This window comes from Lepidochelys kempii, chromosome 2 (assembly GCF_965140285.1).
Source record: "Lepidochelys kempii isolate rLepKem1 chromosome 2, rLepKem1.hap1, whole genome shotgun sequence".
In the NCBI taxonomy this organism is placed as follows: Eukaryota; Metazoa; Chordata; order Testudines; family Cheloniidae; genus Lepidochelys; species Lepidochelys kempii.
In genome coordinates, this window is record NC_136381.1 from 1,716,491 (window position 1) to 1,730,465 (window position 13,975).

General features: G+C 64.5%; 1 protein-coding gene across 1 annotated transcript in view; it reads left to right on the forward strand.

Annotated features, from left to right (window-relative positions):
• WDR97 (WD repeat domain 97) overlaps positions 1-13,975 on the forward strand; it is a 74,039-nt gene that overhangs the window by 34,127 nt on the left and 25,937 nt on the right. The window contains exons 15-19 of the mRNA XM_078851919.1: positions 5,312-5,560; positions 6,449-6,598; positions 8,441-8,689; positions 9,578-9,727; positions 11,570-11,832. Coding sequence (XP_078708045.1) covers positions 5,312-5,560; positions 6,449-6,598; positions 8,441-8,689; positions 9,578-9,727; positions 11,570-11,832 — 1,061 coding nt within the window. The remainder of the gene's footprint in view (positions 1-5,311; positions 5,561-6,448; positions 6,599-8,440; positions 8,690-9,577; positions 9,728-11,569; positions 11,833-13,975) is intronic.

Sequence of the window (13,975 nt, forward strand, 5' to 3'; positions counted from 1 at the left end):
GCCCGAGGTGGTGGCCCCAGATCGGGTGGTGCCCAACACCTATCTGACCCTGACAGGGGTGGGCGGGACCCCATTTAAGGTGCCCGTGGCAAGGGTACACCTGAAATGGGGGGCCAAGGAGGGCCGCAAGGATGTGGGGGTACACCACCATTTGCCCACTGAAGTTTTGATGGGGGGGAGACCTAGAGGACTGGCCAAGCACACCCCAGGCTGCCCTGGTTGTGACCCGTAGCCAGAGCCGGCGAGGGGCACTGCGCCCTGACCTCGGGGAGGGTATCACACCGGAGGCGCAGGACCCTACCCTGGTGGGGAGGGAGGGCCGAGGGGCACGGCTCAGAGAGGCGGAGGCCTCGGACCTGGCCAGCGAGAGGGAACCGGGCCCCATCCCTTCCCCAGCCGCTGAGTTCCAGGCCGAGTTGAGGAAAGATCCCTCCTTGCGGAAGCTCCGGGACCTGGCCGACCTCAGTGTGGTACGGACCATGAGGAGAGGCTGCCAGGAGAGGTTCCTGTGGGAGAAGGGGTTCCTGTACCGAGAATGGGCTCCCACAAGGGAAGTAGAGTCCTGTGGGATCAGGAGGCAGCTGGTGGTCCCCCAGAAGTATCGCCGCAGGCTCCTGTCCCTGGCCCATGACATCCCCCTCGCAGGGCACCAGGGAATCCGGCGCACCCGGCAGAGGTTGCTACAGAACTTTTACTGGCCCGGGGTCTTTACCACGGTCCGGCAGTATTGCCGATCCTGTGACCCCTGTCAGAGGGTGGGGAAGGCCCGGGACAAGGGGAAAGCGGCTTTGAGACCTTTGCCCATCATAGAGGAGCCTTTCCAGAAGGTGGCCATGGACATCGTGGGGCCTCTCAGCAAGACGACCCGGTCGGGGAAGAAATACATTCTGGTGGTGGTAGATTTTGCCACCCGCTACCCCGAGGCAGTGCCCTTAGCTTCCATTGAAGCAGACACCGTGGCCGATGCGCTCCTGACCATTTTCAGCCGAGTGGGGTTCCCCAAGGAAGTCTTGACAGACCAAGGCTCCAACTTCATGTCGGCCCTGCTCCGGTGCTGGTGGGAGAAATGTGGGGTCCGGCACGACTGGGCCTCAGCTTATCACCCCCAGTCCAATGGGCTGGTGGAGAGGTTCAACGGGACGCTAAAGATGATGCTGAAAACCTTTATGAACCAGCACCCGCAGGACTGGGACAAGTACTTACCTCACCTGCTGTTCGCGTACAGGGAGGTGCCCCAGGAGTCTACCGGATTTTCGCCTTTCGAACTGTTATATGGCAGGAGGGTGAGGGGCCCCCTGGACCTGATGAGAGACGAGTGGGAGGGGAAGGCCACTCCCGATGGAGAGACAGTGGTGGAGTATGTCCTGATCTTCCGAGAGAGACTGGCTGAACTCATGGGCCTGGCCAGGGAGAATCTGGCCAGAGCCCAGAGGAAGCAGAAGGTCTGGTATGACCGCACGGCACGGGCCCGTGCCTACGCCACCGGGGATCAGATGATGGTTCTCATCCCAGTGAGAAAGAACAAACTACAGGCCGCCTGGGAGGGCCCTTTCAAGGTCGTCAAGCAGCTCAATGTGGTAAACTATGTGGTGGAGCTGTCAAACCGGGCGCACCACCGCCGGGTGTACCATGTGAATATGATGAAGCCATATTATGCCAGGGGGAATGTGGTGTTGGCCGTGTGTGGACAGTGGGAAGAGCAGGGAGATGACCCTTTAGTAGATCTATTCCCTGGGACCAGAGCTGGTTTCCCCCTGGAAAGAATTCCCCTCTCGGATCAGCTAACCGCTGCCCAGCAAGCTGAGGTCAGGGGGGTGCTGCATCCGTACCGACAGCTGTTTTCCAACCAGCCTGGACGCACTAATCTGACTGTCCACCGGGTGCAGACAGGGTCGCACCCGCCGATAAGATGCTCCCCCTTCCGAGTCACAGGGAAAACTGCTCAGGACCTGGAAAGAGAGGTCCGGGACATGCTGGCTTTGGGGGTGATCCAGCCATCGGCCAGCCCTTGGGCCTCGCCGGTGGTGCTGGTCCCCAAAAAGGACGGGTCGGTCCGGTTCTGTGTGGACTATCGGAAGCTCAATGCCATCACTGTATCTGATGCCTACCCCATGCCCAGGCCGGACGAGCTCCTAGACAAGCTGGGAGGAGCTCGGTACCTTACCACCATGGACCTTACAAAGGGCTACTGTCAAGTGCCGCTGGATGCAGATGCCCGACTGAAATCGGCCTTTATCACCCCTCTGGGGCTCTATGAGTTCCTGACCCTGCCTTTCAGCCTCAAAGGAGCACCGGCCACCTTCCAGCGCCTGGTGGACCAGCTCCTGAGGGGGATGGAGAGTTTTGCCGTGGCGTATATTGATGACATCTGTGTCTTTAGCCAGACCTGGGAGGACCACGTGTACCAGGTTAGACAAGTGCTGGACCGACTCCAGGGGGCTGGGCTGACTGTAAAAGCGGAGAAGTGCAAGGTGGGGATGGCGGAAGTATCTTACCTGGGCCATCGGGTGGGGAGCGGCCGCCTAAAGCCGGAACCAGCCAAGGTGGAGGTGATCAGAGACTGGCCCGCTCCCCACACCAAAAAGCAGGTCCAAGCCTTTATTGGGATGGCAGGATACTACCGAAGATTTGTGCCCCACTTTAGCGCCATCGCCACCCCCATCACGGAGCTATGCAAGAAGGGGAAGCCAGACAAGGTGGTCTGGACCGAGCAGTGCCAGGTGGCTTTCCGGGCGCTGAAGAAGGCTCTGGTCAGTGGCCCAGTTCTGGCAAACCCAGACTTTGACAAGCCCTTTGTGGTGTTCACCGACGCCTCAGACACGGGACTGGGGGCGGTGTTAATGCAGGAGGATGAAAAGGGGGAGAGACACCCCATCGTGTACCTGAGCAAGAAGTTGCTACCCCGGGAGCAACACTATGCGGCCATCGAGAAGGAGTGCCTGGCCATGGTGTGGGCCCTCAAGAAACTAGAGCCCTATCTCTTCGGGCGACACTTCACCGTCTACACCGACCACTCTCCCCTGACCTGGCTGCACCAGATGAAAGGAGCCAACGCCAAACTCCTGAGATGGAGCCTGCTCCTGCAGGATTACGACATGGACGTGGTCCACGTGAAGGGAAGTGCCAACCTGATAGCGGATGCGCTGTCCCGGAGAGGGGGCCCCGAACTTCCCCAGGTCACTGGTCAGAGTGACCCCGCTCCGTTCAGTCTCAAAGGGGGGAGAGATGTGACGACGTGACTCAGCAGGGAGGGGGGAGTGTTGACCTGGGAATGTGCCCTGGGGATGGGAGACCTGAGAGCCTGTCACCTGAGCCAGGAGGGGGAGGGGGAGGTGACACCTCTGCCCAGGAATGTGAACAGAGGCTGCAGCAGGGAACCTGCCGGGTGGGTTTAGTTTCAGTTTGGGGCTGGGGAGAGGAACACAGGGAACCCCAGGGCTGGGGTCTAAGCTCCCTGCTCCCCCAGAAGGACGTGATTGAGGGGTCCTGGTTGTACCCACAAGCTCTGTTTTGGACTGTGTTCCTGTTGTCCAATAAACCTTCTGTGTTACTGGCTGGCTGAGAGTCTCAGTGGATCCCAGGAAGAGGGGTGCAGGGCCTGGAATCCCCCACACTCCGTGACACACGGGATCAGGAATAGACTCTGCTGGCCACAGGCCCAGGGCCCCACAGCCCACCCCAGCCAGTCGCCCCGTTCTGGGCGGGTCGGACCCATCTCTGGCAGAGACCCGAGGGGCTGTCGCTTGGTTGCCCTCTGGGGCCTCACTGGGTTGAAATGGATTGGGGATGAGGGGTGGCAGGAGGGCGGGTGTGTGTGGGGAAGGGATGAGGGGGTTGGGGTTTGTGTGTCTGTGGAGGGAGGGAGGGTGTGGGCTGGGATTGATGAGGTGAAGGGGGTGTGGGTGGTGAGTGGAGTGGGGGCAGGAGTGAGGGGCATGGGGGGATGAGGGTGTGGAGCACGTGGGGGGTGGGGGCAAGGTTAGGAGCAGGTGTGTGCAGTGTGGGGGTGTGGGTGAGGGAAGTGGGGGTGAGGTGTTTGTGGGGGGGTAGAGGTGTGTGTGTGGGGGGGTAGGAGTATGCGGTGGGGAGGTAAGGGTGTGTGTGAGGGGGGAGGGGTGTGTGTGAGGTGTGTGAGGGGGTAGGGGTGTGTGTGTGGCGGGGTAGAGGTGTGTGAGGGGGAGGGTGTGGGTGGTACGAGTGTGTGTGAGGGGGTAGGGGTGTGAAGGTGAGGAGTGTGCGTGTGAGGGGAGTAGGGGTGTGTGGGGAGTGGGGGTGTGAAGGTGAGGGGGGTGTGTGAGGGGTGTGGGGGGTATGGGGTGTGAAGGTGAGGGGTGTGTGTGAGGGGGTAGGAGTGTGAAGGTGAGGGGTCTGTGTGTGGGGGGGTAGGGGTGTGAGGGGTGTATGGGGGTAGGGCTGTGGGGAGTAGAGGTGGGGGTGTGAGTGTGAGGCGTGTTTGCGTGAGGGGGTAGCGGTGTGGGGATAGGGGTGTGTGGGGTGTGTGTGAGGGGGTAGGGGTGTGAATGTGAGGGGGCGGGGGGTAGGGGTGTGTGGGGATGTGTGAGGGGGTAGGGGTGTGGGGGCTAGGGGTGTGCGGGTTGTGTGTGCGGGGGGTAGGGCTGTGTGGGGGGTAGGGGTGTGAATGTGAGGGGGCGGGGGGTAGGGGTGTGTGGGGATGTGTGAGGGGGTAGGGGTGTGGGGGCTAGGGGTGTGCGGGTTGTGTGTGCGGGGGGTAGGGCTGTGTGGGGGGTAGGGGTGTGAAGGTGAGGGGTGTGGGGGGGTAGGGGTGTGGGGGATGTATGAGGGGGGTAGGGGTGTGAGGGCTGTGTGCGTGAGGGGGTAGGGGTGTGGGGGGTAGGGGTGTGTGGGGATGTGTGAGGGGGGTAGGGGTGTGAGGGCTGTGTGTGCGTGAGGGGGTAGGGGTGTGCGGGGGGTAGGGGTGTGAAGGTGAGGGAGGGGGGTAGGGGTGTGAGGGCTGTGTGCGTGAGGGGGTAGGGGTGTGCGGGGGGTAGGGGTGTGAAGGTGAGGGAGGGGGGTAGGGGTGTGAGGGCTGTGTGCCTGAGGGGGGTAGGGGTGTGCGGGGGGGAGGGGTGTGAAGGTGAGGGAGGGGGGGGAGGTCCGGTCCAAGCACCATCCCCAAGCAGGTGTCCCGTGGCTCCCCCGCTCTCTCTGCCCCCGTCTCCCCCTGGCCCCCCCGTGGCTGTGCTGTGGACACACAACCCGTCACGAGCCCCACTGCACAAAGCTGCAGCTGCTCCCCGGAGCGCGGGCGGTGCCGGGCGGTTTGGCCCCGTGGGCTCTGCGTGCCCCGCAGTGGAAGCTCCTGCCGGGTGCCTGGCGGTGGTGCACGAGGCAGCCGCACAGGTGCAGCGCGTGGGACCTGGGACGTGCACGGTGACAGCGAGCTCCTTCGTCCCCCAGGCTCCCGCGGCAGATGGGGTTTGCCGAGAGGACGCCCTGGAGCCTCCCGCAGGCCAGGGCTCACCTTTAGGGCTTCCGACCCCCAGCACTTCTCGAGGGCTGGAACACTCCCTGCGCCGCACCTCGCTGGCAAGGATCCGGAGTCAGATATCCCAGGTAAGGGCTTGGATGAATGCCGAGCAGGCTGGGGCAAGGCAGCAGGTCTGCTGCCGGATCTGATCTCGCCTCGGGCCTGGCTGGGGGTCGGGGGATACACCTGATCTCACCTCTGGGCTGGCTGGGGGAGGAGGTTCCAAAAAGAATGAGATATGTTCAGGGAGGATAGATCCATCAATGGCTATTAGCCAGGATGGGCAGGGACACAACCTGCTGTTCTGGGTGTCCCTAAACCTCTGACTGCCAGAAGCTGGGAGGGGATGACAGCGAATGATCCCGTGATAATGGCCCTGTTCTGTTCATTCCCTCGGAAGCACCTGGCACTGGCCGCTGGGCCTGCCGGGCTCGATGGACCATTGGTCTGACCTGGTGTGGCCCTTCTTTGATTCTTACGTTCTCTAGCCTCACAGCTGTTCGGCGGTGGGGGGAGAGCGGCAGGACAGTCCATAAACCACAGGGAAAGAGAGGGACCAGTCCTGGGGTGACTGGCAAGTTATAGAGGAGAAGGGAGAATCTGGCTTGGGGGTACTGACTGGCTGGGAGGGGTCTGTCTTGGGGGGATTATTCTCCTTTACAAACTTGGCCTCCATGTGCCCACTGCCAGAGCCCTGCGTCAGGCCCCGCGGCTGCCCCGCAGGAGAGCAGCGCAGCCAGGCCCGTGTGCTGATCCCCGCCCTGGCGGAGGTGATAACGTGGCTCACAACACAGCTCCCTTTGCTCCTGTCCCTTCCCCGCCAGGCGCTGGGCCCTGGCTGGGGGGTGCGTGGCCAGGCTGGGGAGTTTGCTGTGTCTCCCAGCCCGTTACTCGCCACGGGGCCGTGCCGGTGCTCAGCCTGGTCCCACCTGGTTGGAATGTCAGTTTGTTGCCTCCCAGGTCTCTGGGGAGGTTCCCGGGGGGAGTCGGTGCTCCGAAGCTGGAAGGTGTCGCCACGGACCCCAAACCCACCCGCCTCGCCCCTCTCCGCACGTCTGTCGGACAGCGACGTCCCAGAGACGCCCGAGTCCCTCCCTTCCTCTCACCCTGGTACTCACCTCCCTAGGGAGCACCCTGGGCCGCTGACACCCGTAATGGAGCCCGTCTTTGGGGAACAGGCGTGGGGAGGCAGGCTGCGGGGCGGGGCCGGTGTGTAGATGGCCGCGATTCAGTGTCTGGCAGTGCCAGTGGGGCCGGGTGCGTCAGGCAGGGGCTGGCTGGGGTGTCGTGGCCGGGCGAGCGCTGGCAGGGGTGTGTGTAGCAGCCGGTCACGGGATCAGGAATAGACTCTGCCGGCCACGGGCCCAGGGCCCCACAGCCCACCCCAGCCAGTCGCCCCGTTCTGGGCAGGTCGGACCCATCTCTGGCAGAGACCCAAGGGGCTGTCGCTTGGTTTCCTCTGGGGCCTCACTGGGTTGAAATGGATTGGGGGTGAGGGGTGGCAGGAGGGCGGGTGTGTGTGGGGAAGGGATGAGGGGGTTGGGGTTTGTGTGTCTGTGGAGGGAGGGAGGGTGTGGGCTGGGATTGATGAGGTGAAGGGGGTGTGGGTGGTGAGAGGAGTGGGGGTAGGAGTGAGGGACATGGGGGGATGAGGGTGTGGAGCACGTGGGGGTGGGGGCAAGGTTAGGAGCATGTGTGTGCAGTGTGGGGGTGTGGGTGAGGGAAGTGGGGGTGAGGTGTTTGTGTGGGGGGGTAGAGGTGTGTGTGGGAGGGTGTGGGGGTGTGAGTGTGAGGCGTGTTTCCGTGAAGGGGTAGCGGTGTGGGGGGTAGGGGTGTGTGGGGATGTGTGAGGGGGGTAGGGGTGTGGGGGGTAGGGGTGTGAAGGTGAGGGGTGTGGGGGGTAGGGTTGTGTGGGGATGTGTGAGGGGGGTAGGGGTGTGAGGGCTGTGTGTGCGTGAGGGGGTAGGGGTGTGCGGGGGGTAGGGGTGTGTGGGGATTTGTGAGGGGGGTAGGGGTGTGAGGGCTGTGTGTGCGTGAGGGGGTAGGGGTGTGGGGGGTAGGGGTGTGTGGGGATGTGTGAGGGGGGTAGGGGTGTGAGGGCTGTGTGTGCGTGAGGGGGTGAGGGTGTGCGGGGGGTAGGGGTGTGAAGGTGAGGGAGGGGGGGAGGGGTGTAGGGCTGTGTGCGTGAGGGGGTAGGGGTGTGCGGGGGGGAGGGGTGTGAAGGTAAGGGAGGGGGGTAGGGGTGTGAGGGCTGTGTGCGTGAGGGGGTAGGGGTGTGCGGGGATGTGTGAGGGGGTAGGGGTGTGCAGGGGGTAGGGGTGTGAAGGTGAGGGGTGTGGGGGGTAGGGTTGTGTGGGGATGTGTGAGGGGGGTAGGGGTGTGAGGGCTGTGTGTGCGTGAGGGGGTAGGGGTGTGCGGGGGGTAGGGGTGTGTGGGGATTTGTGAGGGGGGTAGGGGTGTGAGGGCTGTGTGCGTGAGGGGGTAAGGGTGTGGGGGGTAGGGGTGTGTGGGGATGTGTGAGGGGGGTAGGGGTGTGAGGGCTGTGTGCCTGAGGGGGTAGGGGTGTGCGGGGGGTAGGGGTGTGAAGGTGAGGGAGGGGGGTAGGGGTGTGAGGGCTGTGTGCGTGAGGGGGTAGGGGTGTGCGGGGGGTAGGGGTGTGAAGGTGAGGGAGGGGGGGTAGGGGTGTGAGGGCTGTGTGCCTGAGGGGGTAGGGGTGTGCGGGGGGGGAGGGGTGTGAAGGTGAGGGGGGGGGAGGTCCGGTCCAAGCACCATCCCCGAGCAGGTGTCCCGTGGCTCCCCCGCTCTCTCTGCCCCCGTCTCCCCCTGGCCCCCCCGTGGCTGTGCTGTGGACACACAACCCGTCACGAGCCCCACTGCACAAAGCTGCAGCTGCTCCCCGGAGCGCGGGCGGTGCCGGGCGGTTTGGCCCCGTGGGCTCTGCGTGCCCCGCAGTGGAAGCTCCTGCCGGGTGCCTGGCGGTGGTGCACGAGGCAGCCGCACAGGTGCAGCGCGTGGGACCTGGGACGTGCACGGTGACAGCGAGCTCCTTCGTCCCCCAGGCTCCCGCGGCAGATGGGGTTTGCCGAGAGGACGCCCTGGAGCCTCCCGCAGGCCAGGGCTCACCTTTAGGGCTTCCGACCCCCAGCACTTCTCGAGGGCTGGAAGACTCCCTGCGCCGCACCTCGCTGGCAAGGATCCGGAGTCAGATATCCCAGGTAAGGGCTTGGATGAATGCCGAGCAGGCTGGGGCAAGGCAGCAGGTCTGCTGCCGGATCTGATCTCGCCTCGGGCCTGGCTGGGGGTCGGGGGATACACCTGATCTCACCTCTGGGCTGGCTGGGGGAGGAGGTTCCAAAAAGAATGAGATATGTTCAGGGAGGATAGATCCATCAATGGCTATTAGCCAGGATGGGCAGGGACACAACCTGCTGTTCTGGGTGTACCTAAACCTCTGACTGCCAGAAGCTGGGAGGGGATGACAGCGAATGATCCCGTGATAATGGCCCTGTTCTGTTCATTCCCTCGGAAGCACCTGGCACTGGCCGCTGGGCCTGCCGGGCTCGATGGACCATTGGTCTGACCTGGTGTGGCCCTTCTTTGATTCTTACGTTCTCTAGCCTCACAGCTGTTCGGCGGTGGGGGGAGAGCGGCAGGACAGTCCATAAACCACAGGGAAAGAGAGGGACCAGTCCTGGGGTGACTGGCAAGTTATAGAGGAGAAGGGAGAATCTGGCTTGGGGGTACTGACTGGCTGGGAGGGGTCTGTCTTGGGGGGATTATTCTCCTTTACAAACTTGGCCTCCATGTGCCCACTGCCAGAGCCCTGCGTCAGGCCCCGCGGCTGCCCCGCAGGAGAGCAGCGCAGCCAGGCCCGTGTGCTGATCCCCGCCCTGGCGGAGGTGATAACGTGGCTCACAACACAGCTCCCTTTGCTCCTGTCCCTTCCCCGCCAGGCGCTGGGCCCTGGCTGGGGGGTGCGTGGCCAGGCTGGGGAGTTTGCTGTGTCTCCCAGCCCGTTACTCGCCACGGGGCCGTGCCGGTGCTCAGCCTGGTCCCACCTGGTTGGAATGTCAGTTTGTTGCCTCCCAGGTCTCTGGGGAGGTTCCCGGGGGGAGTCGGTGCTCCGAAGCTGGAAGGTGTCGCCACGGACCCCAAACCCACCCGCCTCGCCCCTCTCCGCACGTCTGTCGGACAGCGACGTCCCAGAGACGCCCGAGTCCCTCCCTTCCTCTCACCCTGGTACTCACCTCCCTAGGGAGCACCCTGGGCCGCTGACACCCGTAATGGAGCCCGTCTTTGGGGAACAGGCGTGGGGAGGCAGGCTGCGGGGCGGGGCCGGTGTGTAGATGGCCGCGATTCAGTGTCTGGCAGTGCCAGTGGGGCCGGGTGCGTCAGGCAGGGGCTGGCTGGGGTGTCGTGGCCGGGCGAGCGCTGGCAGGGGTGTGTGTAGCAGCCGGTCACGGGATCAGGAATAGACTCTGCCGGCCACGGGCCCAGGGCCCCACAGCCCACCCCAGCCAGTCGCCCCGTTCTGGGCAGGTCGGACCCATCTCTGGCAGAGACCCAAGGGGCTGTCGCTTGGTTTCCTCTGGGGCCTCACTGGGTTGAAATGGATTGGGGGTGAGGGGTGGCAGGAGGGCGGGTGTGTGTGGGGAAGGGATGAGGGGGTTGGGGTTTGTGTGTCTGTGGAGGGAGGGAGGGTGTGGGCTGGGATTGATGAGGTGAAGGGGGTGTGGGTGGTGAGAGGAGTGGGGGTAGGAGTGAGGGGCATGGGGGGATGAGGGTGTGGAGCACGTGGGGGTGGGGGCAAGGTTAGGAGCATGTGTGTGCAGTGTGGGGGTGTGGGTGAGGGAAGTGGGGGTGAGGTGTTTGTGTGGGGGGGTAGAGGTGTGTGTGGGAGGGTGTGGGGGTGTGAGTGTGAGGCGTGTTTCCGTGAAGGGGTAGCGGTGTGGGGGGTAGGGGTGTGTGGGGATGTGTGAGGGGGGTAGGGGTGTGGGGGGTAGGGGTGTGAAGGTGAGGGGTGTGGGGGGTAGGGTTGTGTGGGGATGTGTGAGGGGGGTAGGGGTGTGAGGGCTGTGTGTGCGTGAGGGGGTAGGGGTGTGCGGGGGGTAGGGGTGTGTGGGGATTTGTGAGGGGGGTAGGGGTGTGAGGGCTGTGTGTGCGTGAGGGGGTAGGGGTGTGGGGGGTAGGGGTGTGTGGGGATGTGTGAGGGGGGTAGGGGTGTGAGGGCTGTGTGTGCGTGAGGGGGTGAGGGTGTGCGGGGGGTAGGGGTGTGAAGGTGAGGGAGGGGGGGAGGGGTGTAGGGCTGTGTGCGTGAGGGGGTAGGGGTGTGCGGGGGGGAGGGGTGTGAAGGTAAGGGAGGGGGGTAGGGGGTGTGAGGGCTGTGTGCGTGAGGGGGTAGGGGTGTGCGGGGATGTGTGAGGGGGTAGGGGTGTGCAGGGGGTAGGGGTGTGAAGGTGAGGGGTGTGGGGGGTAGGGTTGTGTGGGGATGTGTGAGGGGGGTAGGGGTGTGAGGGCTGTGTGTGCGTGAGGGGGTAGGGGTGTGCGGGGGGTAGGGGTGTGTGGGGATTTGTGAGGGGGGTAGGGGTGTGAGGGCTGTGTGCGTGAGGGGGTAAGGGTGTGGGGGGTAGGGGTGTGTGGGGATGTGTGAGGGGGGTAGGGGTGTGAGGGCTGTGTGCCTGAGGGGGTAGGGGTGTGCGGGGGGTAGGGGTGTGAAGGTGAGGGAGGGGGGTAGGGGTGTGAGGGCTGTGTGCGTGAGGGGGTAGGGGTGTGCGGGGGGTAGGGGTGTGAAGGTGAGGGAGGGGGGTAGGGGTGTGAGGGCTGTGTGCCTGAGGGGGTAGGGGTGTGCGGGGGGGGAGGGGTGTGAAGGTGAGGGGGGGGGAGGTCCGGTCCAAGCACCATCCCCGAGCAGGTGTCCCGTGGCTCCCCCGCTCTCTCTGCCCCCGTCTCCCCCTGGCCCCCCCGTGGCTGTGCTGTGGACACACAACCCGTCACGAGCCCCACTGCACAAAGCTGCAGCTGCTCCCCGGAGCGCGGGCGGTGCCGGGCGGTTTGGCCCCGTGGGCTCTGCGTGCCCCGCAGTGGAAGCTCCTGCCGGGTGCCTGGCGGTGGTGCACGAGGCAGCCGCACAGGTGCAGCGCGTGGGACCTGGGACGTGCACGGTGACAGCGAGCTCCTTCGTCCCCCAGGCTCCCGCGGCAGATGGGGTTTGCCGAGAGGACGCCCTGGAGCCTCCCGCAGGCCAGGGCTCACCTTTAGGGCTTCCGACCCCCAGCACTTCTCGAGGGCTGGAAGACTCCCTGCGCCGCACCTCGCTGGCAAGGATCCGGAGTCAGATATCCCAGGTAAGGGCTTGGATGAATGCCGAGCAGGCTGGGGCAAGGCAGCAGGTCTGCTGCCGGATCTGATCTCGCCTCGGGCCTGGCTGGGGGTCGGGGGGATACACCTGATCTCACCTCTGGGCTGGCTGGGGGAGGAGGTTCCAAAAAGAATGAGATATGTTCAGGGAGGATAGATCCATCAATGGCTATTAGCCAGGATGGGCAGGGACACAACCTGCTGTTCTGGGTGTCCCTAAACCTCTGACTGCCAGAAGCTGGGAGGGGATGACAGTGAATGATCCCGTGATAATGGCCCTGTTCTGTTCATTCCCTCGGAAGCACCTGGCACTGGCCGCTGGGCCTGCCGGGCTCGATGGACCATTGGTCTGACCTGGTGTGGCCCTTCTTTGATTCTTACGTTCTCTAGCCTCACAGCTGTTCGGCGGTGGGGGGAGAGCGGCAGGACAGTCCATAAACCACAGGGAAAGAGAGGGACCAGTCCTGGGGTGACTGGCAAGTTATAGAGGAGAAGGGAGAATCTGGCTTGGGGGTACTGACTGGCTGGGAGGGGTCTGTCTTGGGGGGATTATTCTCCTTTACAAACTTGGCCTCCATGTGCCCACTGCCAGAGCCCTGCGTCAGGCCCCGCGGCTGCCCCGCAGGAGAGCAGCGCAGCCAGGCCCGTGTGCTGATCCCCGCCCTGGCGGAGGTGATAACGTGGCTCACAACGCAGCTCCCTTTGCTCCTGTCCCTTCCCCGCCAGGCGCTGGGCCCTGGCTGGGGGGTGCGTGGCCAGGCTGGGGAGTTTGCTGTGTCTCCCAGCCCGTTACTCGCCACGGGGCCGTGCCGGTGCTCAGCCTGGTCCCACCTGGTTGGAATGTCAGTTTGTTGCCTCCCAGGTCTCTGGGGAGGTTCCCGGGGGGAGTCGGTGCTCCGAAGCTGGAAGGTGTCGCCACGGACCCCAAACCCACCCGCCTCGCCCCTCTCCGCACGTCTGTCGGACAGCGACGTCCCAGAGACGCCCGAGTCCCTCCCTTCCTCTCACCCTGGTACTCGCCTCCCTAGGGAGCACCCTGGGCCACTGGCACACCCGTAATGGAGCCCGTCTTTGGGGAACAGGCGTGGGGAGGCAGGCTGTGGGGCCGGGCCGGTGTGTAGACGGCCACGATTCAGTGTCTGGCAGTGCCAGTGGGGCCGGGTGCGTCAGGCAGGGGCAGGCTGAGGTGTCGTGGCCGGGCGAGCGCTGGCAGGGGTGTGTGTAGCAGCCGGTCACGGGATCAGGAATAGACTCTGCCGGCCACGGGCCCAGGGCCCCACAGCCCAGCCCCGTTCTGGGCGGGTCGGACCCATCTCTGGCAGAGACCCGAGGGGCTGTCGCTTGGTTGCCCTCTGGGGCCTCACTGGGTTGAAATGGATTGGGGATGAGGGGTGGCAGGAGGGCGGGTGTGTGTGGGGAAGGGATGAGGGGGTTGGGGTTTGTGTGTCTGTGGAGGGAGGGAGGGTGTGGGCTGGGATTGATGAGGTGAAGGGGGTGTGGGTGGTGAGTGGAGTGGGGGTAGGAGTGAGGGTCATGGGGGGATGAGGGTGTGGAGCACGTGGGGGGTGGGGGCAGGGTTAGGAGCAGGTGTGTGCAGTGTGGGTGTGTGGGTGAGGGAAGTGGGGGTGAGGTGTTTGTGGGGGGGTAGAGGTGTGTGTGTGGGGGGGTAGGAGTATGCGGTGCGGAGGTAAGGGTGTGTGTGAGGGGGGAGGGGTGTGTGTGAGGTGTGTGAGGGGGTAGGGGTGTGTGTGTGGCGGGGTAGAGGTGTGTGAGGGGGAGGGTGTGGGGGGTATGAGTGTGTGTGAGGGGGTAGGGGTGTGAAGGTGAGGAGTGTGCGTGTGTGGGTGTAGGGGTGTGAAGGTGAGGGGTGTGAGTGTAAGGCGTGTATGTGTGGAAGGGGAGGGGTGTGGGGGGTATGGGGTGTGAAGGTGAGGGGTGTGTGTGAGGGGGTAGGAGTGTGAAGGTGAGGGGTCTGTGTGTGGGGGGGTAGGGGTGTGAGGGGTGTATGGGGGTAGGGGTGTGGGGGGTAGAGGTGGGGGTGTGAGTGTGAGGCGTGTTTGTGTGAGGGGGTAGGGGTGTGGAGGATAGGGGTGTGTGGGGTGTGTGTGAGGGGGTAGGGGTGTGAAGGTG